This window comes from Oryctolagus cuniculus, chromosome 8 (assembly GCF_964237555.1).
Source record: "Oryctolagus cuniculus chromosome 8, mOryCun1.1, whole genome shotgun sequence".
In the NCBI taxonomy this organism is placed as follows: domain Eukaryota; kingdom Metazoa; phylum Chordata; class Mammalia; order Lagomorpha; family Leporidae; genus Oryctolagus; species Oryctolagus cuniculus.
Window position 1 is genome coordinate 81,201,973 of NC_091439.1, and position 23,314 is coordinate 81,225,286.

The 23,314-nt window shown below is 39.1% G+C and overlaps 1 protein-coding gene across 15 annotated transcripts in view; it reads left to right on the top strand.

The window, feature by feature from the left end:
* Positions 1-23,314, top strand: part of ARHGAP24 (Rho GTPase activating protein 24) — a 518,143-nt gene that overhangs the window by 449,393 nt on the left and 45,436 nt on the right. For all 15 annotated transcript variants that reach the window (XM_070047901.1, XM_070047906.1, XM_070047908.1 and 12 more), the window contains one exon: positions 9,445-9,652. In XM_070047901.1, the coding sequence (XP_069904002.1) occupies positions 9,445-9,652 (208 nt within the window). The remainder of the gene's footprint in view (positions 1-9,444; positions 9,653-23,314) is intronic.

Genomic DNA, 23,314 nt, shown 5'->3' on the forward strand with positions numbered 1-23,314 from the left:
ATAAGTGAGTCACTGATTGACTTATGTATCAAAATTATATGGGACCTCTGCCAAGGGATGCTGGGGCATGTTATGTTAGGGATGGTATGAAAAGACATGCAAAACAGGTTGTCTCAAATCTGTGAATTCAAACTGCTCGGGGACAAAGAAACATAGCTAAGTAATTACCTACTCTGTTATAAGCACCACCCGAGTTCTGTAGAAAGTACGAGTGCTGATGAATCCAAGGTTGACCATGGGTTCTTCTGGAAAAACAGGAGTCACCCAAACTCATGACATGACATCAGTTTTTCTCCTGTGTGAGCCTGTGAGTAGTCAGATTCCCATGAAAACACATGTCTGTCTTTAACATAAATTGGAAAGTTTTTCAAAAATAAACAAAAGAAGAAGAGAAAGGAAGGAAAGAAAAAGGGGGGGGGGAGTATCATTATATTCTTAGAATTGTATCTGTGAACTATACTGAATGTGTTCTCTATGTATCAATATCACATTAACAGGAAAAGATAAAGTGTCAGGTGGTAAAACACAAATAAGATAAAATATATTTACTATAAAGAGTGAAAACACATATCTGAATTGAAATAACATAGTGAACAAAGAAGAATTTTAGAATCCTGGACGCTTGTGTTTGTTTCCAAGTCTGCTATTTTGTACACGTGGCACCTCTGAATATGGCTCCTGTTTGTAAAAGAAAGAGCCATTGCACATTGTCTGTGAATGTCAGTGAGAAAAGGAGCTGTTTAGAAGATGTACAATGCAGAACCTGGATGCAATGGTATGTATAGCTGCCCTGCTAGAATAAGGCCAGGGACACTTGGTAACTATGCTTACCTAGCAACACTTTCTTAGTTTTTCAGTCCTTTAGTTTTGTCTCCTCTTCCCCATTGTGACAATGAAGAGTCAAGGTTCTACCAAGCAGTCACTTGTTATTATGGAGTCTGAGTAGATCTAGCCACTTAGCAAGCTGGTGACAGGCTGGAGGAAGCTTTGCCTGGCTTCCTGTCTTAGTTCTGTACTAACATGGATGCCTGTTATTTTCACCTACCCCATTTAACGTGGGTGAGTGTTCATTGCTAATTTAAATTATTACAATCCTGGTGATAGAATTTATCCTACTTAACAGAGTTTAAGTCAGAAAAAAAAAAAAAGTAAAGCAAATTCCCTCAACAGCTGAGCCTATGATCTATAAATAGGCAGAGACAGGAAGCTCTGAATAATAGCCAATAGAGAAGTTGGGCAAAAATAAGAACATTTTTAGCTTCTGACTTTTCATCACCGAAGTGTGGTTTTAGGGTTTTGTAAAAAGTAATGTCCCAACCTGAGAAATATTGATGAAGATCACTTGCACTGAAATTCTTCGTCCTTTTTCTATACTTAGGGAGGTAAAGTAGCTTGTTTTCATGTATGCGTTTATTCCACAGATGTTTATGAAGCAGTCATGCCTCAGGGATCTTTATATTAAGTTCCACTATTTAGAGAGACTTTCCTGTGGTTGGATGAAGTGCAAATGCAGCATCCCTAATCTGTAAATCTCAAATCCAAAATGCTCCAAAATCCAGAATTTTGGGGTTCCAACATGATTTTCTAGCAGAAAATTCCACAGCATGAAACTTTGTTTCATGCACAGTTATCAACACTGTGTAAGATTACCTTCAGAAGACATGTAAAACACGTATATGAAATGCAAATAAGTTTCTTGTTTAGACTTGTATTGCAACCCCAAGATATTTCATTATCATATAAGCAAATATTCCAAAATCTGAAAAAAAATCCAAAATAAATATTTTTGCTTCCAAGAATTTCAGATAAGGGGTTCATTCAACCTGTATGGACTTCAGATTCCTTTAGCGGTGGGGTCAGTCCCAATTCATGCAGTGTGTCTGTGGAACCTTGAAAAATTTACCAATACTTTTCTGAAGCTTATAGAATAGATTGATAGTATGTAGCTGGCTTCCAATATTATTTGTAATCATAATAAATGTAAAATTACAATTATAATAATTGTAAAAGGAACTAGTTCAGTGTACACAGGTATCTATATGAATGTGTTAAGGAATCAAAGAAGAAATATATCAACTCTTGGGGATGGGTGTGGAGGAAGTTGAGACAATTTCAGTGAAGACTTAACCAGAGATGATGTGAGCTAAATCTCACGGGGTAAAATTGTTCTAGGCTAATTGTTGAAAGCAAGACCTCCCTTCTAAAAGGAGCAGGAAGACATAAGTCACATCATATTTAGGAAACAACAAATAGTTTAGTATGGTTTGACAACATGTTGGTAGTGAGAAACAAGAGTGGATATGGCACAGTGTGTGGCACACAACACATGCTACCTAAACGTTTGTTGATTGGATGCTTGATAAGAGTTAGAGATGAGATTATGAGTGCTTCATTTTATCAATAGGAATTTGGCTGCAGAGACAGGCCAGTGGGCTTCATTGGAAGATTTAAGCCCAAGAATGGCATGATCTGACCTCATCAGTGATTTGGGAATGTAGCATTAAAGTGATATCTTCCTTCTGAGGAATGTAAGTCATTGCAGAGTGAAAGAGAGAAGGAGAGAGAGAGAGAGAGAGACTAAGAGAAGGTGATATAAAACATCCTTGTGGTGTCTATTGTGCCCTTCATCATGCCTTGTGTAGGGGCTACCCACTTTATAACCACAATCAGGACTATAGCTAGTAGAGCAGTTTTACAGGTAATGTGACTTGACAAGTTTTACATATTTTAAGTTTGAGAAGGTTTTGAAATATCCATGTTGAGGGATCCAGTGAACCCTGAGAAGTCCAATGTGAGAGATTAGAACAGTAGACTATATAGAGATGTAAATCTGGGAGTAATTGATATGCATTGAGATTAGATGGAATTCAGCAGAGGACCTGTATAAAATAAAGTGAAAATTGGGTTGAGGACAGAACTCACATGGCCATCAAACTCACAAAAGGATGCACTAGGTAGGCTAGTCAAAAAAGAGGTCATGCTGAAAGGTAAGATTCTTGTAACCTGGAAGCACCAGGGAGAAGAATGAGACTGATCATTTCACAGGGAAGGAACCATAAGACAAAAAATAAATTTGACCATCGGCAATTTGTTGGTAACTAGAAAAAGCCATTTAAGCAGAATGTCAGGTAAAGTCAAATTGCAATAGGTTAGTACAGTGGGTAAAGAGAATCAGTTATCCTTAACTGGGTATGCAGGTGCAAAGAGGCTAAGTGATTACAGAGCACATGGAGTCCCAGAAGGTTTGGCTTTGTATTTCTTTCTTTTCAGTTAGGAAGGTTGGAATTTGAATATTCATGGGTACTTTTAGAAGTTCATGGAGGGGCAGGCCATTGGCCTGGCAGTTTAAGATGTTCCTTGGGAGGCCCGCATCCCATATTGGTGTGTCTGGTACCAGTGCTTTCTCCACTTCCAATTCTAGCTTCCTGTCTATGTGCATCCTGGAGGGCAGCAGATTAGGATTGAAGTATTTGAGTCCCTACCACCCACATGGGAAACGTGGATTGGGTTCCAGGATCCTGGCTTTCACCTGCTCCTGACCTGGCTGTTGCAAGCAGCTGAGGAGTGAACCAGTAGATGGAAGATCTCTGTCTCTGTCTCTCACTGCTTTTCAAATAATCTGAAAATAAGTTTTAAAAAAGTCAAGTTCATGGAAAAAAAAGATAATTTTATATTGGTGCAAAATAATTTTGAAGTCCATGCCTTTCATAATGTGCTTTCCCAGGAACTTTTTAAAGACCCTTCCCATTTATTTGATCACACTCACTAACTGGACAGGCTTCCTCTACAGTTGGGCCAATAAATCACCCGTAAAGAAAGGTGTCTACATTTCTCCCTCGCTCACACCAGTTGGAACAGCCTCGGACAGGCATAATAAATTCACCTGTGTGATTTACCATCTCAGGCCAGAGAAAAGTCAGGTCCTTTCTGATGCTTTGTGACACCATCATTGTCTCCCAAGGGAAGTAAGCCTGACATGCCATCATCGGCCAGAAGCCCCACGGACAGCTCTGTCAAGAAGCGGGAAGCCTGCCTGGGCATGAGTGTGGCCTTAGGTGAACTGCCTGACCTGCAGCATAGGGAATATGCTCATTGATAATAATCCACTGACCAGTGTGTCCATCCCCTGAGCTGGGAGCAAGCACCTGAGCTTTGTACATTTTTGTTAATTTTAAAATGTAAAGTTTCACTACTCTCTCAAGCAAAGTTTGAAATAAGGTAGTTCATTATTTTTTCAATTTAACTTTCTCCTGATCAATGATTTTCCCCACAAAGAACATTCCTATGCAGGAGGTTAAGCCACACCTTCCCCTGCCCCACCCACCCTGGGAGCCGGGGTGTTTGGCACTGCCTGTTTCTAGTACTGCAGAATACAGGGCACGCATCTCTGAAGGCACTTCCATCCGACCTCTTGTGGGTCACAGAACACAGGTAAGTTTACTTTGGTGCCAACATTTTTGAAATTCATGTATACAAAGGGATCTTCAGCCAGTTCATGGAAAAACGGACCATGGATTTCAAGGTCTTTGGCACCAAATAAACTTATTTTTTAATTCCATTTTCCTCCAACCTTTTGAAGTACCTTTACTAACTGTGTACAAAACCAGTTCTACAGCAAAATGCTGTCATTTCCCACTGTTTTTTTTTTTTAAATCATATGTGCAAATGGTCCACATGCTTTTACTTTCTTGTATATTGTATTGCTAGCAGGTATCAGCTTTTTATAAAGGAAATCACTTCCTTAAGCAGCACGCTCACTGAAGTGTCCAGAGTTTTCCCTCTGCTTTGTGTTCTGACCTTCTCCCTAATGAATATTTTCTCAGCATAGGTGACCCCTGCCCTAGTGTGCCGGGAGCAATTGGAGTCAGAGATCTAGTTAAGAGGCAGCGATTTTGTGCACACAGCAAGCAGGGGCAATGGATACAGAGGGGCTCTGAAATCCCACCACTCAGAAGAAATCTTGGTTGCACTATTTGCAAACTGTGTGACATTTGGCAACTTACTTGACTTTTTTGTGCATTAAATTCTGCATCCATAAAATGGAAGTAGTGGTGGGGCCCACACCTCTCAGTGTCCCGTGAGTTTTAAATTTTTTTCTTTTTTAAATTTTAAAAAAATTGGTTGTTTGAGAGGCAGAGAGACAGAGTGCTCTTGTTCACTGGTCAGTCTTCAGATGCCTGGAATGGCCTGGGCTGGATGGGAGCTGAAGCTGGGAGCCATGAACAGAATCCAGTTCTCCATAAGCATGGCAGGAGCCCAATTGCTTGAGCCATACTGCTGCCTCCTGGAGTCTCATTAACAGGAACCTGGAGTTAGGAGGCAGAGCTGGGTATCAACCCCAAGTACTCTTTATTGGAACATGGGCATCTTAATTAACTGCTAGGCTAAACACCTGCCCTGTCCTGTGAGTTTTTAAGGGAATTGAAATGCAGGGGCCAGCGCTGTGGCATAGCAGGTAAAGCCTCCACCCACAGTGCCTGGCATCCCATATGGGTGCCTGTTCAAGTGCAGTCTGCTCCACTTCTGATCCAGCTCTTTGCTGTGGCCTGGGAAAGCAATAAAGGATGGCCCAAGTCCTTGGGCCCCTGCACCCGTGTGGGGAACCCGGAAAGAAATCCTGGCTTTGGATCAGCCCAGTGCCGGCTGTTTCAGCCACTTGGGTAGTGAACCAGCAGATGGAAGACCTTTCTATCTCTCTCTCTGCCTCTCTTCTCTCTGTCTTTGCCTCTCTGCAATTCTGCCTTTCAAATAAATAAATAAATACATCTTTTTTAAAAAAAGGAGAGAAATGCAGGTAAAATGTTTGGAACATGCCTGGAATCTATCTATCTATCTATGCTATTGTCACTGTTTAAAGCACAAGACAGGTGCACTATTTTACCCCATTTGGGAATTTCCAAATATTTTGCATGACTGGAAAATGAGAACTAACGATATTCGTGCCTAAATAAAAAAAAAAAGAACCAATATTCAGCAAACAGAGAGGGTTTTAGAGATGAGTAAATCTGAATATGGACTGCCATCCTGCCACATGATGCTGTGTGACTAACCTTGGAAAAGCCACTTCATCCCCCTGGGCTCCAGTTTCCTCCTATATAAATAGAATAGTCACCAGTTTCTATGATTCTTCCGATGGTCAGAGAATACGCATCAGGGACATAGTACATAATACATACATAAAGGATTTAAGTTTCTTTCTATACTTCCTGAGTAAATTCTTATTTTATTATGAGGTATCCCTGCATGCACAAGGACCTAAAAAGGAAACCAAAGCACACACCTAAAGCAAAGCTTCCTGTTCCTTTATCACCTCCCTCAGTTGTTGGCCACAGAAAGAAATCCTGGGAGTTTAAAAAAAGGAATGTTTGTTATTCCTTATAGTATAAAACTAACCCTTAGAAGTTTGGCTGTTATTCATAGCACACACAGAAGCTGAATTGGAACGTCTTTAGTTGATCTTCTGCTGGATTTGAAGAGAGCCATAATGTACTATATTTATCTATCCATAGTAAAAATATCCTAGCTACCTGGGATTATATTTCCCAATACCAATGTATTCTTCTGAATGATCCGTGTCTTTGAAAGTCTTTTTCCTTAGTTTTAGCAGAATGCAGTGCAATCATTGCAAGCAAATAAGCACCACATTTGTTTTCAAAGAAATACACAGAAAAAAAATCAGTATTCTCCATTCATAACCAATTTGTGGGCCTTGTTGTTAAAACACTAGAATAGTTTCAGAATTATTATCACCGCTGAATGGATTAGAATTTTGTTTTTCTGCAAGTAACAGAAAGCCCATCTAACAGTGGATTGAAAACACAGGGGCTTATTTTTTCTTGCATTAAAAAAAACCTCTCTGGGGGCTGGCATTGAGGTATAGCAGGTAATGTCGCCGCCTGCAATACCAGCATCCCATATGCTTGCTTGCTGGCTCTCTCTCTCTCTCACCCTCCCTCTCTCTCTGTAACTATGACATCCAAATAAATAATTTTTTAAAGCTATCTGGGTGCAGATGTTTGGCATAGCAGTTTAGATGTCACTTAGGACAGCCGTAACTCATATCATAGTGTCTGGGTTTGAGCCCCAGGTCCACTTTCAATTCCTGCCTACTACTAATGTGTATCCTGGGAGGCACAGGTAATAGTTTCAGTACCTCGGTTCCTGCTACCCATGTGGGAGACTCATTTTGGGTTCTGTACTCCTGAGTTTGGCCTGGCCCAGCCCCAGTAGTTGTGGGCATTTGGGGAGTGAACCAGAGGATAGGAGACATCTCTTTCTCTCTCTCACTCTTGCTGTCTTTCTCTTTCAACTAAATTTTAAATAAAAATATCTTTACAAATACCTAGCTGGAGGAAAATGCTACTGGTTTTAGGTCAGTGATTCAATGATTTCATTTCCAACATCCCTGTTAATCTTTAAGAGTTTCCCTTAGTTTTGTTTTCTAATGGTCAGAAAATGTTACAAAGTCCAGTATCATATCCAAGTTCAAGGCAGGAAAAGGAAGTGACTGGCAGTGTCAGCTGTCTTTCCTTTATTTTCTTTATTTTCATTTTAATTTATTTGTAAAGCAGAGTGGAGGGAGAGGGAGAGAGAGAGAGAGAGAGAGAGAGAGAGAGGATATCTTCCATCCACTTGTTCACTCCCTGGAGCCAGAATCTTCACCCAGGTCTCCCATGTGCCTGCAGGGGCCCAAGCACTTGGACCATCTTCCAGTGCTTTCCCATATGCATTAGCAGGGAGCTGGATTGGAAGTGGAGCAGCTGGGACTCAACCAGCATCCATATGGGATACAGGTGCTGCCGGCAGCTGCTTTACCCAGTATGCCATGACGCTGCCGCCTGTCTTTCCTCTCAAGAGGAAAAGCAAGCCTTCCTAAAATCTCAGGAAGATGTCTTGGTCAAGGCTTTGCTCTAGAACAACCCCACTGCAAGGAAAGTGTGAAAATTATTTGACTTTCCAGCTTCTACAATGGAGATGTCAAGAGAAATTATGAATGTGACTGTTGAAATAGTGAATAATATTTGACATATTGTTATCAAGGAACAGCTTGTTCTAAAGTTTACAAACTAAGCTAAATAGACCTGTTGTCTACTCTAATGTCTATTGCCCTTAGAAAATGCCATTTTCTAATTCTCCTTTATATGTACTTCAATATTGATATTAAGTCACACAACCTTATTTCCTAAAGGAATCTATGAATCCCTTTAGTATTGGATCTGATTACCAGATGTAGAATAGCTTTGTTTGGTGTTAGTGCTTCTATGTGGGCTAAGAATATTCTCTTTAGTAGAAAGTCATTATTGCTTGGAATGTGATGGCTTTGCACTACTGAATCTGGGAACAAATTATTTTACCAATGGGGAGGCAAAGCATCTGTTATTATTATCAAATCCTTAACCTAGTGGCTGGAAAGTAATCCCCCAAACATGCTGGAGTTGTACATCATTTCAACACACGGCTCTCATTTTCCTTCTCCTTTTGCGAAACTCATTAGACGATTAGAGTCATTTGGTTATTCATTCCATCTGGAAACACTGGAGTCACATTTATTCTGGCTCTTTCCCCACCTTTTCTCATAGGTTGATCTTGCCTGTTAAGCTACCACCTGATCTCAGTATATTTTAAAAGTATTGTCTCTTAGTCAGTGGGATCCCACAGGTAGAAGTGTGGGGTTGTTCAGGCCTAGTGAATACACCAAGCATGTGTGGCTTGTAGGTATTTTTAAATCATTGCTAACACAGACTTGGAGTTGACCTGCTTTTCTCTGTGTGTCAGTGATGCTAGACAGGGTACGTGATCTAATACCATCCCTACGAGAGCCAGCCACCAGGACCCCGCCTCTGCACATTCAGTGTGTACTGCTTTAGTCCCTCTCTCTCAAACAGGTGGATAATGTAAGGTTTTAAAGAACAAACACTATCTGGAGCATTTTATGTGGAAACAAATTCAAGATTTCGTTCCTAGTCTTTTTCACCTTAATTTCAGTCATGGCATCACAACTCAATTAAAAACAAAAGAGGAAAAGAGAAATGAACCTAATTTAAACTAAATGTAAATTGGACATAAAGATAAGACTAAAAAATGTAGTTTGTCTGTTAACTGCAGAATATTACCATGTTTAAGCTTTTGAATGCAATTTCTTTCCCAGAAGAAACAAAATAAAAGCTGCAAACTGAAATCACATTTTTTTTTACAGTGCTTCTTATTTCAAAGTATATATCACAGTATTTCTATTTTGATTGAACTTAACACAAGCATAAGGCTACCCTTTCCAATTTGTTGAATTGAATAATATGAATTAATTTAGTTGTATGATAATGTGAAATATCCAATGTTTGCTAGCATTCCGGTCTTTGTTTTTCCTTTACATTGAGTTTCAAAAGAAAATAGCAAAGGGAGAAGAGAGAAATTTCTCAAGTGTACATTAATCCTTTATTTTTCCAGGTATCTTTGGACAGAAACTGGAAGACACTGTCCGCTATGAGAAGAGATACGGGAACCACCTGGCCCCAATGCTGGTGGAGCAGTGCGTGGACTTCATCCGACAAAGGGGGCTGAAAGAAGAGGGTCTCTTCCGGCTGCCAGGCCAGGCTAATCTTGTCAAGGAGCTCCAGGATGCCTTTGACTGTGGAGAGAAGCCGTCATTTGACAGGTAGATGTCTAGATTTTACTATCTTTCCTAGAGGAATTGAGGCTGAACTGAAAGGAAGCAATGAGCTGAGACAACTCAACCTTGATTGAAATGCTGTTTAGAAGGTGAATTATTTGATCAATCTTTATTAAGTTACAAAGTCAAAACTGTGATACCTAGATGTCTTTCTCTTCCATACTTTTTTTTTCCTCTGTCTTAAAATATTATTATTTGTTCTTTTCCTTTGGTCCTAAGTTAATGCTATATTAAACTATTGCATCAGAAAAAGTGGTCTTGTAAAATAAGAATATTTTTTGTTTGATTTTTTGGAAAATTCTTTTAATAAAGGGACATTTAAAGTACTGCTAAGTAGAGATTTGTATGTTTGCAATGTAAATAAAATAACTTCTTAATAATAATAAAACCATTATAATTTTAAATATATTGCTCCTCTCTCATCCTGAATACATTTACAAGGACAAAATAAATATAGCATATGTGGCCTGTGTTATGGTGCAGCAAGTTAAACTGTCACTTGCAACATGGGCAGCACATATGGGAGTGCCAATTCAAATCCCAGCCCAAACACTTTGGATCTGGCCCCCTACTAATACCCCCCTAGAGGCAGCAAGTGATGGTCCAACTACTCTGGTTCCTGCCATCTATGTGAGAGACCAGATGGAGTTTCTAGCTCCTGGTTTTGACTTGGCCCAGCCTCTGCTGTTGTGGGCATTTGGGGAATTGACCAGTGGATGAAAGAATTCTCTCTCCCTCTCAGCTTTTCAAATGAATAATTAAGTAAATCTTTTTTTTTTTTTTAAAGGAGTATAGCATAGTGAAATTCAAAAAATAATGGAAGGCTCAGAGAAAATATAAAGTCCATTGGCTATGAATTAATCAGTCAATATTTTTTAATTATCTCCTTCTCTTCACTTTTTAAAAATTTAGTAGAAAAAAATCTTTAATCCTGTGGGGAGCAACTCAGACTAGACTAAGTTACTGGAATTAAGACTTATTCTATGCATCTGCTCTCCCACAATATGGCGCTGGGAGAGGAGGAAACAGCTTCTACACAGCTGCCTCCAGTTCAACCAATAAACTGTAGGACCTGCTCCTGATTGGAGGAGAGCAGCATACTCGGCGTGTGGGTAGCAGAGTTGGGATTGGTGGAAGAGGACTATAAAGGAGGAGAGAGACAACATGCACCAGGAACATCTAAGAGGAACACCTGTGCAGCCCCCGAGAGAGCCGGCCGGCAGTGTGCCGCTCCCCCGCGGAAGTGGGGAAAGTGGCTAGGGGAAACCGCCCTTCCACGGAGGTGGAAGGGTCGGTAGCCAACCCGGGAAGAACCAGCAGCAAACCCGGGGAGGGCCGAGCAGACAAAAGAACAACGCAGGGTTCTGTGTTGTTCCTCCACGAAGAGGGGGAGCGACAAATCCTAGTATTAAATACTGTACAGCAGAAATCTTTCTATATTGATAGCTGAAAAATTCCTTTTATTTGGATATGTTTTAATATTTCACCACTAACAACTTATAAAAGCATTATCTTTAATATCTAATATTTCACTCTACAGATATATTAATAACCATTTCAACATTATTAGACATTTATTTGTGACTATTTCATATTTGTAGATATTGTAGTTGATATACATTAAGATAAATGTTTTCTATTTTAGATGATTTACTTAGGGGATATTTTCTTATTGAATTTTGTAGATAAGAATAATCTTGACACAGATTGAATTTTTTCAGAGTTTGGAGCAAAGTCATGTGCCACCTAATAATTTTGTCAATGGCAGACCACGTATGTGACAGTGGTCCCTTCAGATTATATAAGCTAGTGATGATGTCTGACTGTCTTAATTTGTATAAGTACACATTCATCCAACAATGAAGTTCTTGGAATTTATCACCACTGTTAAGAAGCACATTGCGGCCGGCGCTGTGGCTGAATAGGCTAATCCTCCACCTTGCGGCACCGGCACACCGGGTTCTAGTCCCAGTCGGGGTGCCGGATTCTGTCCCGGTTGCCCCTCTTCCAGTCCAGCTCTCTGCTATGGCCCGGGAGTGCAGTGGAGGATGGCCCAAGTGCTTGGGCCCTGCACCCGCATGGGAGACCAGAAAAAAAGCACCTGGCTCCTGGCTTCGGATCAGTGCGATGCACCGGCCTCAGCACGCCGGCCGCGGTGGCCATTGGAGGGTGAACCAACGGCAAAAGGAAGACCTTTCTCTCTGTCTCTCTCTTTCTCTCTCACTGTCCACTCTGCCTGTAAAAACAAACAAACAAACAAACAAACAAAAACCACACAGACATGAGTCTCTGATCACTTTGGAAAAAAAAAGAAAAGAAACACATTGCTCTACTTTCATGGACATAGTGAGACATCTTGGAGATGGGCTCCAAGTCTAAAAATTCATGTATGTGTCATAGATGCCTTACACACAAAGCCTGTGGGTAATTTAATACAATATTTTAAACAATTTTGTGCGTGAAACAAAGTTTATTTACATTGATCCCTCAGACTGGTGGGGCTCCAAAAGCTTCAGGTTTTGGGGCATTTGGGACTTTAAATTTTGGGGTTGAGAATGTTCAGCATCTGTGGAGGGGAATGGAGGGTTATTCTGTATATTTTAGAATACCTGTAAGAGATGATGTACCCAGTAAGCAAACATTTTCAAATCAAGTTCTTCATAACTTTTTTAAAAATATTAATATATTTATTTGAAAGGCAGAAAGACAGAGAGATCTTCCATCCCCCGATTCATTCCCCAAATGGCCGCAATGGCCAGGGCTGGGCCAGGCGAATCCAGGAACCAGGACCTTCTTCTGATCTCTCATGCATCCTCCACTGCTTTCCCAGGCTCATTAGCAGGCAACTGGATCAGAAGTGGAACAGCCAGGTCTCGAAAGGGCATCTATATGGGCTGCTGGCACTGCAGGCATAGCTTAACCCACTTCACCAGAGCACTGGCCCCTCTTCAAAACTTGTGACTGGCAATAAAATACTGTGCACTTTTCTCCTAATTATTAAAATGTATATATTTTTGTGTAAAGCACATCAATGCATGCATAAGCAGATGGAATAAAATGTAGCAAAAGAATTGTTTTGCCAAGAGAAATCATGAAGTGCTAAGTCTTCTGGAAACATTAACAAGGAGTCATGGTCACACCCATCAGGGCTCTGTAACTCGTGTTTTACTGACTTTGATCTTTTCCTTGTGGTCGTTTCTGTGAGAATCTTTTACCAGATGGGGCTGCAGTCACAGGCCACTCGGGTTTCTCCAGACTTTTCTTCAGAATGGAACAGTTCCTTTTGTAGTGCCTCCTCTCTCTTGCACTACCTTATATACAAATAAAAGAAGCCAACTAGTGCATTCAACATGTGGCCTGAGAACCCCCTTAGCCAGGGCCAAAAGTTCCTCAGGATTATGGACTATGTTCCAAGTTACAGAATTTGACAATGCTGTTCATTTCTCCAGCATGTTTTGCAAGCATTCACCTTTCTGTAGTCTCAAAGAGCACTTTTCCCCACTGTTCCAGATTCTGCCTGTTCCCAGTGCCAATACCATCTACCATAGATTTTTTGTTGTTGTTGCAGGAGCACCAAAAAAAAAAAATCCCTGTTTTATGGAATATACTGCTACATAACAAAAACTCCAAACTGGTTTTGGTTTTAAAAAATAGCAAACTTTTCAGATTCTACAATACTTGGCACAAATGCCCTGTGTTCCACTTGGTATTGGTTGCCACAATCAAGTGCAGAGAACTTGATCCTCAAGTCTAGTGCCTATGCTGGTTGAGAGCAGCCGATAGCTGATTGAACAACTTGCCTTCTCTTTCTGTTTGCAGTCTGGGATCCCTCAGGGCTTCTTCCTTTCTAAGCCCTTTCTCAATAACCCCACAAGGATGGTATATTAATTACTATGTCCTTGTGTTACAGATACAGAAATTGAAGCTTTAAAAGACAAGGAGCATCATCCAAATAATAAATGACACATTTATAGTCTGAACCAGGCCTACCTGACTTCTGTGCTCTTAATTGTTATGCTATAAACATTGATCAAAAGGATGTGGGAAGTCGTAGATCAGATGGCATAGCAGTAGTGCCTCTGGCAACAGTAGCAAACCTGTCCATGCCACGGAGCAGATACACTGCAGTGGTCTCCTCTATCACTCGTAAATCCTCCAAAGACGTGGTACAGAACATAGGAAGAATGTCTTGTCAATTATCAGGACAGATCCTTCATAGTACTCATGTCTGGTATTCTCTAAAGTGAACTCCTACTATTTCTTCAAGTGTTTAGGTTTCAAAGTCTGTAAGGCCCAGTGTTTAAGCACCAATTTGGGTTTTTATCACACTCTCACAGCAGAACTACATGTACTTTTGTGTTTTTAGGGGAAATTTAAAAGCAGCTTTAATTCAGAGTATCGAGAGATTAAGGCAAGTTTGCTAAGCTTGTCATTGTTTTATGCTTATTTTTATACTTTTATTTGTAATACACACATAGAAACAGTACATATTTCTGGGGTAGGGTATGATATTTCAATATGTATATACAGTGTGTAATGATCAAATCAGTGTAATCAATATATGTATATGTAATATATATCAATTCAGGAATCTGTCATTTCTTTGTGTATCCTCCTTAAAGTAATGTTTGGGTGATTTGCCTATTTTTAAAGTAAGATCATTTGATTTTCCTGCTGTTGAGTTCTTCGAGATCATTATATATTCTAGGTATTAATCCCTTGTTATTTGAGTAGTTTCCAAATATTCTCTTCCATTAAATTGACTTGCTCTTCACTCTGTTGATTGTTTCACTTGTTATGCAGAAGCATTTTAGTTTAATGTAATCCTGTAAGTCAATTTTTGCTTTTGTTTCCTGTGCCTTTGGAATAATATCAAAAAATCTTTGCCCAGGTTAGTATCTTAAAGTATTCGTCTGATATTTTTCTTCTACCAGTTTCAGAGTTTGGACTCTTACGTTAAAGTCTGATCCATTCTGAATTGATTTGTATATATTTCTTGATGTGATGTATTTTGGGTATTAATGTGTGTATGTTGAGCCACCCTGTGTGCTTGGGATAGATCTCAATTGATCATAGTGTAAAATCGTTTTTAAGATTTATTTATTTATTTGAGATGGACTGACAGAGAGAGGGAGGGAGGGAGAAAGAGAGACACACAGAGACAGAGAGAGATCTTCCATCTGCTATTTCGCTCCCCAAATGGGCACAATAGCCTGGACTAGGTGAAGCTGAAGCCAGGAACCACCCAGTTTTTCCACGTAAGTGACAGGAACTGAAGTTCTTGGGCTATCATCTGCTGTTTCCCAGGTGCATTAGCCAAGAACTGCATCAGAACTGGGGCAGTTGGAACTCAAACTGTCACTAAATCGGAGTTGCAGGCATCCCAAGCAATGGTTAACCTGCTGTACCGCAATGCCTGCCCCATGTATAATCTTTTTTATGAGCTATTAGATTGGATTTGCTGACATTTTGTTGAGAATTTTTTCCTCTATGCTCATCCAGGATATTGGGCTGTAGTTTACTTTTCCACCGTGTGCTTGTCTGGTGTTAGTATTAGGGTAACGCTAGTTGAAAGTTTGGCAGGGTTTCCACCCTTTCAATAATTAGTAATAGTTTAAGAATTGGCATTAGTTCTTCAAATGTTTAGGAAAATTCAGTAATGAAGCGATCCACCCTGGGTTTTTCTTCCTTGGGAAACTTTTGTATTACTGATTTAATCCCATTACATATTATCAGACTGTCTGGGTTTTCTATTTCCTCACGGTTGTGGTTCAGTTTTGATTATATGTGTGCATAAATCGATTAATTTCTTTTGAATTTTCCAATTTGTTGCATATAGTTTTTAATATTAATCCCTAGTGGTCCTTTTAATGTGGTATCAGTTGCATATTTCCTTTTTATCTGGTTTTATTATTTGAGTTTCTCTCTCTCTGTCTGGAATTGTATCTAATCTTTATCTAAAGCTTTTCTTAGATAAAACAATTTTAGTTTTTCCCCCGCTGAGTATGATGTAGGATATCAGATATAACTAGTTTCTAAACAAAACAAAACCCTTTTTGTTTCTCTGAAACCCTGATCTTTGATTTTCCATTTTCCTTTCTTTTACTCTGGTCTCCGTTGTTTATTTCCTTATTTATTTCTTATTATGGATGTGGTTTTTGTCTTGCTTTTCCAGTTTCCTCAGTTACATCATTATGTTGTAAAAATTTTTAAACATTTTTGATGTAGGCACGTATCACTATAAGCTTTCCTCTTAGTATTTCTTTTTCTGTGTTCCATAGGTTGTTGTAGTATGTTGTGTTCTCATTTATGTTTCAAGAGAGTTTTTAATTTCCCTTTTGACTTCTTTCTTTTTCCATTTGTCATTCAAAAAGTGTTTAATTTCCATGTATTAGTACAGTTGCCAAAATTCCTCTTTTCATTGATTTGTAATTTTATTCCTTTGTGGTTGGAAAATATGCACTGGTGTTCTACTTTATTGATATTTTTTAGTCTTGTTTAATGGCTTGACATATTATCTGTTGGATAATATTCCATGTGATGATGATAAGTATGTATATTCTCGGGCCAGTGCTGTGGCATAGCAGATAAGGCTGCCGCCTACCATGCCGGCATCCCATATGAGTGTCAGTTCGAGTCCCATAAGCTCCATTTCCAATCCAACTCTCTGATATGGCCTGGAAAAGCAGTGAAAAATGGCCAGGGTCCTTGGGCCCCAGCACCTACGTGGGAGCCCTGGTGGAAGCACCAGAAGAAGCTCCTGGCTCCTTGGTATGGATCACCTCAGCTCCAGCCATTGCAGATCTTTGGGAGTGAACCAGCAGATGGAAGACCTCTCTCTCTCTCTCTCCCTCTCTCTCTCTCTCCCTCTCTCTCCCTCTCTCTCCCTCTCTCTCCCTCTCTCTCCCTCTCTCTCCCTCTCTCTCCCTCTCCCTGCCTCTGCCTCTCTGTGATTGTGGCTTTCAAATAAATAAATAAAATTTTTAAAAAGAGTGTATATTCTGCATCTATTATGTGAAAAGATCTGTGAACGTCAGTTTGGTTCTTTTGGTCTATAGTATAGTTTAACTCTGATGTCTCTTTGGTGTCTTTTGTCTGGATGATCTGTCCATTGATGAAAGTAAGATGTTGAAGTTCCTCACTATGGTTGTGTTAGAATCTATCTCTCAGAGACAATAATGTTTGTTTTATATAATTGACTGCTTCAGCACTAGGAGCACACATAATTGCAATCGTTTGCTCCACTTGTTGAATTGATCTTTTTATCGTTGTATAGTGGCCCCTTTGTCTATTTTTCAGTTTTTGACATAAATTCCATTTTATATGATACAAATATAGCTACTCTTGCTTATTTTTGGTTTCTATTTACATGGTGTATCTTCTTGCATTTTGACTCATTTAGTCTATATGTGTTTGTAATGGTGAAGTGAATTTTTTGTTGGCAGAATATAGTTGGGTCTTTGTTTACCCATTCAGCCAGTTGTTATCTTTTAATCAGGGAATTTTCATCTGCTCATGGTCAAGGTTGTTATTGAAAAGTAATGACATACTTCTGTTATCTTGTTTATGTTTCTCTGACCATTTTATAATGTGTTATTAATCTTTGTGGTTTTGTTTTTTTCTGGTATTGGTAAGGTTTGATGCTCATTCTATTTGTGCATCTGCTGTACTAGTGAGTTTTATACTTTCATGTGTTTTCACAACAGAAATACTACCCTTTCTAGTGTAGAACTCCCTTAAGCATGACTTGTAAAGCCAGTCTGGCGGTGATGAATTCCCGCAGTTTTTACCTTGTCTTTCAAGGACTATTTTTCAAGGATAGTTGTGCCTGGTGTAATATTCCTGGTTGGCAATTTTTCATCTCTTTCATGGCTTTGAAAATCATAGCAAATTCTCTCTCTCTCTCTCTTTCTTTCTCTCTCTCTATAAGGTCTCCATTGAGATGTCAGCTGTTACCCTAATGCGTATTTCCTTATATATGACTTGAGATTTTTGTCTTCTTTTTAGTTAAGAATTCTCTTTTGATCATTTCACTATAATACCTTGGAGATCGTTTTGGTCAGACATATTAGGGGTCATTTGAGCTTCCTAGATCCAAATGTACAAATTCCCAAGATTTGAAAAGTTTTCAGAAACTACAAGGGTATTTCAAAGAGTTCATTGAAAATGGAGTAAAAGAAATTATGGTGAAAAAATTTCTAAATCCATGCATGTTTTTCACATAATATACATTTCTCATGAGCTTTTGGAAGATTTACTGCATATTATTGAATAGATTTTCTGTCTTTTACATTCTTTTCACCTTCTGGAGTATTCTTGCTAATGTTTAATTGCCTAATGATATCCCAGAAGACTTGTAGGCTTTCTTCATTCTTTTTCTTTTCTTCTGTTTCTGACTGAGTTATTTCAAAAGACCTATCTTCAAACTCAGAAATTTTTTCATCTGCTTGAAACCATTTTTCTATTTAGGCTCTTCCTTGTATTTTTAACTTTGTTTATTGAGTTGGCAGAGCCAAATTTAGTTCTTTTTTATGATTTCTATCTCTCTGCTGAATAGTATATTCATATTATGAGTTGCCTTCCTGATATTATTGAATTTTCTATATTCTCTTGTGTCTCATTAAGTTTCCTTAAAATCATTATTTTGAATTATTTTTCAGATAATTCATTGATTTCCTTCCCTTTGGAGTCTGTTGTTTGAGGGTTATCAACCCTTGGAGATTCAAACTAATAAACTTTTTTTTTTTAATTCCTATGTTGTTAAAATGTTTTTCAAAATGGAATTGAAAAATAAGTTTGTTTTGGTGAAAAAGACTTGTGAAATTCATGCTTATTTGTTTAGGCATCCAGGAGATCTAACAATTTGATTGGGTGGCTTTTGGAGTAAGACTTTCTGCTGGCGGTATGTCCTAGGATGTCAGTAGGATAGATGTGTTGCTTTTGATTCCAAGCGAGTAGTGTCAGTGTAGGTTCTTCAGTTTAATGAACATTGGTTATATCTGTGGATTTCTCAGTGTTGTAGACTGCAGGGGTTGTTGATTGAACCACCAGCAGGGATGCAGCTTTTTTAGGTGGGGTACTTTGCCTAAGAGCTCTGGTCATGGTATGTGCAGATGTGGGTGAACAACACCCATCAGTTTCTGTGGGTCATATACAGTAAGGCCATTCTAGAGGACTCATGGAGGTGAGGCACAGCTCCTGCTCCAGCAAAGGACATGGAGGCCAGGCCACTGCATGGGCTTCGGTAGGTGTGACACGGTGGATCTGGTAGCGGGATAGGACATCTCTCAGTGTCTGAGGGATACATGGATTTCTGGATGCACCAGTGAGTCCAAATGGTGTACTTGTCAATGTTTATGTGTTGCCCTGAGGACCTTTTTTTCTTATAAGATTTATTTTATTTATTTGAATGTCAGAGTTACAGAAAGGCAGAGTCAGAGAGAGAGGATAGAGACAGGTCTTCCAACTGCTGGTTCACTCCCAAGAAGGCTGCAATGGCCAGAACCATGCCGATCTAAAGCCAGAAGCAGACACTTCTTCCCATTCTCCCACATGGGTGCAGGGGCCCAAGTACTTGGGCCATCTTCTACTGCTTTCCCAGGCCATGACAGATAACTGGATGGGAAATGCAGCCGGAGCTCAAACTGGCACCCATATGGGATGCTGGCACTGCAGGCGGTGGCTTTACCCACCACGCCACAGTGCCAGCCCTGCCCTGAATATCTTAATGGGGTATCTGAGGCCCACCTGCTAGTGGCAGGCTTCCTGGCTGCTTCTTAGAGCCTAGTTTGAGTGGGTGAGGCCTCTCTTCTCCTTCTCAGGGCCTTAGTAGGCCAAGCTACTCAGGGCAGATTGTCAGGTGTTTGCTGAGGGTTTGGCACCTTGTCTGTTTCCTGGGCCTCTAAAGATGTGCAAATTTATTTGTAATACACACTATTTCAAGTTAGTTTCATCAAAGTTCACCAGATAAAAAAAATGATTTTTAAAAAAGAATATAACTTGGGGCTGGTGCTGTGATGTACTGAGTTAAAGCCCTGGCCTGCAGCCCCAGCATCCCATGTGGTCACTGGTTCGAGTCCCAGCTGCTCCACTTCTGATACAACTCTCTAGTGTTGCCTGGGAAAGCAGTAGAAGATGGCCCAAGTGCTTGGACCCCTGCCCCTGTGTGGGAGACCTAGAAGAGGCTCCTGGCTCCTGGCTTCAGATTGACTCAGCTCCAGCTGTTGCAGCCATTTGGGGAGTGAACCAGTGGATGGAAGACCTCTCTCTCTCTCTCTCTCTCCCTCTCTCTCTGGCTCTACCTCTCTCTGTAACTCTGTCTTTCAAATAAATACAATAAATACAAAAAAAAACTTAAAAAATACAGACTCTGCAAAATATTGAATGGATACTAGTATGAAAAGCAAAATACAGATATTTTTCATTATGAAGCATATTGAAGAATGAGAATGCATAAATTATTCTGTCTTTTCTAACAAGGAATGCTTCTCACTAAAGAGTCAATAGGATTTACCTTTCATCTTTATTCATTACATTATATTAAAATTTGGAAAGACGTTCCCACATGTATTCTGAAAAGATAATCTCTGTTCAGGGACATCATTGCTCTCATATAAAGCCCTGAGATTTGGTTTGTAAAGTGAACCTTCTATAATGATATATATTAACACTTAAGATTTTAACAGCATACATCTTTATTAAATTTTAGTTTAAATTTTATGAAAGTTATATTTTAAAGAATAATATTTTGTATACAATTTAAAGTATGTAGTAACATTAGGAGGAAAGATAAACATTTTATGATTCAGCAGTCCAGGAAGATCTCATTATAGATGGCATGTAAATAAGGAGATGTGAAGAGATGTAGACATATAGATATAGCAAAATACAGTTGTGTGTATTTATCAAGTATTGAAACCATACAATTTTCATATCTTGCCTTTTCTCTTTAACATCATATCATGAACACTTTTCCAATGCCACACTCAGTAGAGTTCACAAACATAATCCCGAAGACTGTGTATTAATCGCATGTATCTCTATATTGCCTCTGTGATTTCTCTCGGTGTTTTCCGGATATCAGTCCTCTACTGAAGAGCATTTGTGTTAGTAAATCTGCCTGTGCTTTTCAAGTCATAGATCTGTCTGGGGTTTGCAAGATAACATTTCACATGAGTGAAAAGTATTTTGTACAGAAGAAAAAAAAAGTGATTTGGCAAAAAAGCATTTGGAAAACACATGTACCCTATTTTATTAAACCATGCACTTTCTGTTCTTCTTTAGCTACCAAAATTGCTAATGTTCCATTTCGGAATTTCAAAGTTGATATTACTATATGCATGACTTATTGTTCTTAAAGTTAAAATATTTTCTCATGGAATTCTTAACCAAAGTGAGTTTTGTGAGAAAAGACATTCTCACCCACCTGAGAGAATCTGCATTTTTATCAGTTTCTGTCAACTTTAAACAAGGGGAAATAGCCAGATTCTTTGTTTCTAGGAATGAAAACAAATTAAAATAGAACTTTTTATATTAAACTTTCCCACTTTTCAAGGGACAAAAATTAAGCATAGAATGGGTGAAATCAGATTAGAAACTGAGTGCTATTTAATTTCAAAACTCTCCAGATGCTGTTAGCTGTTAAAGAAGATTCATTTGGGGAGAGCTGGGAACGTGGGGTCCAGAAAGACAGCATGAGTGCAACACCATGAAGTTAACTGCTCCACAACAGAATAACTGCATTTAGAGAGCAAGGACAGAAGCCTTAGGAAGCTGGGGATTTGACACATTCTGTCCAAGAATCCTGTAAAACAGCTGCTGTCAGAGGCCCCCAGCTGCCCACCCACGTTCTCAGCTCAGGCTCCCCTTGTCCTTCCTTCTCGTCTCCCCTTTCATCTATTTTTTGTTTGTTTTGGTGACTAAACAAACTACAAGTCTACCAAGATAAAGTGTAAAAAACACCAGAAAAATTGAAACCAGACAAGCCAGACATATTTTAATTTAATCCCCTGTAAAACCATGTAGCTCTGGTCATTACTGAGGCGAATTATAAAAAGTGAACTTGAAAGTCCAGAGCATTGTAATCATAGTGGATATTCTAAAATATTAGTTTGCCTAATAATGACTTAGAGGAATATTTTCAGATTCACGTGCCCAGACTCCACTCACTTTCATTCTGATCTAAAAGGTTGAGGAATGCCTAGCAATTTGCATATTAAACCAATCCCCAGATAATTCCTATGTGCATGGTTATAAGTCCTTAACTTCAGAAAGAGTAGCTAGACTGCAGGCATCAGGAGTGTGGAGTGAAAGGAAGTTTTCTAATAAGAGCTGATATGCCTCAGTTTTCTCATAGAATAAATGGGAAAATCAATGTCACAATAATATTAGAAGCAACATAAAAGGGAAATGGGAAATGTTCAATGAAAAATGGAATTAAAAGGTAAGTTTATTTTGATACAAAAACAGTCTGAAATCTGGGCATAGTTTTTTGATAATGTACAATTTTCATGAACTTTTCGAAGATTCCTCATCTTAGATTTCGAATGTATGTGAGCCCATTAAACTTATACTTTAAATTCCATTTTCCATGAACTTTTTGAAGTCCACTTATATTCATTCTGACTATGTTCTGCCAGACTCATGTGACTGGGAAAGATAAATCATTTTCTGGGGTAAACAGTTGATGTGGAAAACCATAAATTGCTCTTTTTTTTTAAAAAAAAGGCCTGATATTTCTACACAACCTGAAGGTTACATCCCTGCGCCTTTATACTTTGACCCATAGAAAGACTCAGCACTCCATAATTCAATAGCCAGCTACACAGCTACAGAGCCTTTGTGCCACAGTATGAATAAAAGATCTAAAGTACAGGCTGTGGTGAAGGAAAGTGGGAAAAGAAAACTGTAGCTTGAGGGTACGTGGATAGGCAAAAGAGAAGAATTTATCTCTCTCAAGGGTTGGAAAAGCAAAAAAACACAGACTCTTGGTTGTTTACCCCAAGCAATCCTTGAAAGTTTAAATGGTGAACTGGCTACCTATTTTCTGCAACCTGAATGGTTTTCAGATGCTAAGAGAAGCAGCAGTCCTCCCAAGTCCTGTACGACTGTTAAGTTATGGTCATTCCTTTTTCCCCCAGAAATCTTTTAACCTTTTATTTAAGGTATTCAAACTTCATGTGTGTCATAAACACAAATTTGGGAACATAGTAATTCTTCCCATCTGCACTGCCACCCTTCTTCCTCTCTCTCCTATTTCTATTCTTATTTTTTACTAAGATCTATCTTCCATTAACTGTATACATATAAGATTAACCCTACACTAAAGAGTTCAACAAATAGTATGGGAAAAAAACTGTTCCTCAACAGTAAAGTCAAGGGCTGTTCAAAGTCATCGAATCTCAAAGTGTCAATTTCACTTCTATAGATTACCTCTTAGGTATTCTATTAGTTACCACCTATCAGGGAGATAATATGGTATTTGTCTTCTGGGGACTGGCTTATTTCACTAAGTATAAGGTTTTCTAGTTGCATCCATTTTGTTTCAACTGATAGGGTTCCTTTCCATTCTTACTGCTATGTACTATTCCCCAGTGTACATATCCCATAATTTCTTTATCCAGTATTCAGTTGACGGCACCTGGATTG